At 19.5% G+C, this 2,500-nt stretch overlaps 2 protein-coding genes across 2 annotated transcripts in view; one reads left to right on the plus strand and one right to left on the minus strand.

The window, feature by feature from the left end:
• Positions 1 to 1,347, minus strand: part of PF3D7_1236700 (S-adenosyl-methyltransferase, putative) — a gene marked incomplete at both ends in the record, with an annotated part of 1,527 nt that extends 180 nt beyond the window's left edge. The window contains one exon of the mRNA XM_001350725.1: positions 1 to 1,347. This exon is cut by the window's left edge and continues 180 nt beyond it. Coding sequence (XP_001350761.1) covers positions 1 to 1,347 — 1,347 coding nt within the window.
• Positions 1,348 to 2,247: 900 nt separating this feature from the next.
• The window catches only part of PF3D7_1236800 (protein-S-isoprenylcysteine O-methyltransferase, putative), a gene marked incomplete at both ends in the record, with an annotated part of 1,830 nt that continues 1,577 nt past the window's right edge, over positions 2,248 to 2,500 (plus strand). Inside the window, one exon of the mRNA XM_001350726.2 lies at positions 2,248 to 2,500. This exon is cut by the window's right edge and continues 1,095 nt beyond it. Coding sequence (XP_001350762.2) covers positions 2,248 to 2,500 — 253 coding nt within the window.

Below are 2,500 nucleotides of genomic sequence, written 5' to 3' on the forward strand. Positions count from 1 at the left end.
AGTTTTTAGTAATTTATGAGAAGATATTAACAATTGTTTTAATGTTTTTAATTCTTGATTAATATAAATTCGAAAGGCTTGAAATACTCTTGACAAAACTTTATTATTAGATTTATAATTTTGTTTACAAGTTGAAAGTATAATATTTTTTAATTGAAATGTTGTTAATATCATTCCATTTTCTTTTCTCCATTGAATAATTTTTTTAGCAATTTTTAAAGCTTTTTTTTCTTCACCATATGTATCTATAATAAATTTTAATTTTTTTAAACTATAAGTATTTAAAATATTATGAAGTTTATTATAACTATTTTTTGGGTTTTTTTTTATATCATTAATATCGTTTATATGTTCATTGTCATTTCTAAATAGTTTTGACAAATATTGACTTTCTGTATATTTATTCATATTCATATCTAAGATACCATTATATTTATAGCTGAATCCTCTATCACAACATTTTAATTGATGAGAAGATACTCCTAAATCTATTAGTATACCACTATAATAATTGAATATAGGAAGTGAGTGTAAATGCAGCAAATGTAAAATATTCCCATAATCTCCATGTATTAATTTTAATTTATTATTATTAATAAATCTCTTCAATTTTATTTTGTTGTAATATAATGCTTCAATATCTTTATCTATTCCTATTATTCTACAGTTTGGAATTTTATTTAAAATTTCTAATGTATGACCACCTCCACCTAACGTTGCATCTATGTAATAATTAACTTGTTCATTATTATAATTTGTTGTGTAACTATTTTTACACAAATTGTTTGTATTCTTTGAATTAAAATTTTCACTACATTCTTCAATATATTCTATATCTTTTTTTTCATTTAAGAAAGAACAATTCTTTATGCTTCTGCTTGATCTATTCATATTATTATTAAGATGACACCATGTTTTTTCTAAAATATAACCCTGGGATTTACTACTATTACTACAATTAATACTATTAATATTATTATTTATACTATTTATATTATTACTATAACATTTTGTATCCCTATTATCATTCATGTTTTGATCAAATGATGAGACCGAAGAATTTTCCTCATCCTTCATCATATAATATATTACTTCCCTCAATAAAACGGGAGTGTGATATATATAAGTGTCATCAAATTTGTTGGTTTGCTCATTAGGCTCTTGAACATTTTTTTTTATTTGATACGTACGACTGTTATAATATCCCTTATGTAATGAATTGCATTTTTTAATAGAACAATTTCTATAAACAGGATGCGTATTGGGGTATTCAAAATTTTTTATTTTAAAGCAGTCATAAATATCTAGGAACAAAACAAAAATTAAACAGGTCCAAAAGGTAAGCATCCAATAATTTATAAAAAAAAAAAGGGAAAATGTATTCAAAAATAATCAAACATTCTAATATTTGTATGTAACGGGATTCACTTTTTATATTATTACATTATTTCATATATATATATATGTGGAACAGATAAAAAAGGATGCTATATATATATAATATATATATAATATATTTATATTATTAGGAGGCTATCACAAAAAATAAAATAAAATAAAAAAATTTTTAAATATAAAAAAATAAAAAAATAAAAAAATACTTTTTTTTGTTATTTGAATCTGAATTTTTTTTTTTTTTTTTTTTTTTTTTTCCTAATGTTAATTTTTTTAAATATTTATAAAAATATATACATTACATATATAAATATATATATATATATATATAATTAATTTTTAAAAGAAAGAAAAAAGGTATCCACTAATATTTTTTGTTTATGCTTATATGTAGGATAATTCATCAGAGTACAACTAATTTCTTTTCTCGTAACGTTTATTGTGAACAACTAGCTATTTAAAATATATAATATATATATATATATATATATATGTATAAATACTTATGTTGTGTATATATATTTAAGAAAAAAATTTGTTTATAAACGAATGTATTCCTATGAAGCAACCAAAAATATAATAATTATATCAAATATAAAATGTAAATAATAAAAGATAAAAAAAATAAAAATTAAAAAATAATATATATTTTTATACATTACATATTTATAGTATTACACATATATATATATATATATATATATATATATATATATATATATGTATATTTTTATTTTTATTTTTATTTTTATTTTTATTTTGTTTTCTCTTGTATGTATATGAGTTTGAATTTAAAAAAAAAAAAAAAAAAAAACCTTGAACCCCACTAACACACACACGCACGCTCAGAAAATGAATGTGAAAAAATACATGATATGCTCGTTCTTGTTATATATATTAGTATTGTACTATGAAATATTAATATTTTTAATTAACAAGAATGTTTATGAAATATTAGAAAAGAAGAATGTTTATAAAGTGTGCAATTCTTATATACACGCATTTTTGAAATATGGTTTTGTTTTATTTTATATCATCGTGTCGTTTTTACCACAAAGAAATGTTTATAAGAAACGTAGTAAATTGAATTATATATTTGCTAAAT

This window comes from Plasmodium falciparum (genome assembly GCF_000002765.6).
Source record: "Plasmodium falciparum 3D7 genome assembly, chromosome: 12".
NCBI lineage: Eukaryota > Apicomplexa > Aconoidasida > Haemosporida > Plasmodiidae > Plasmodium > Plasmodium falciparum.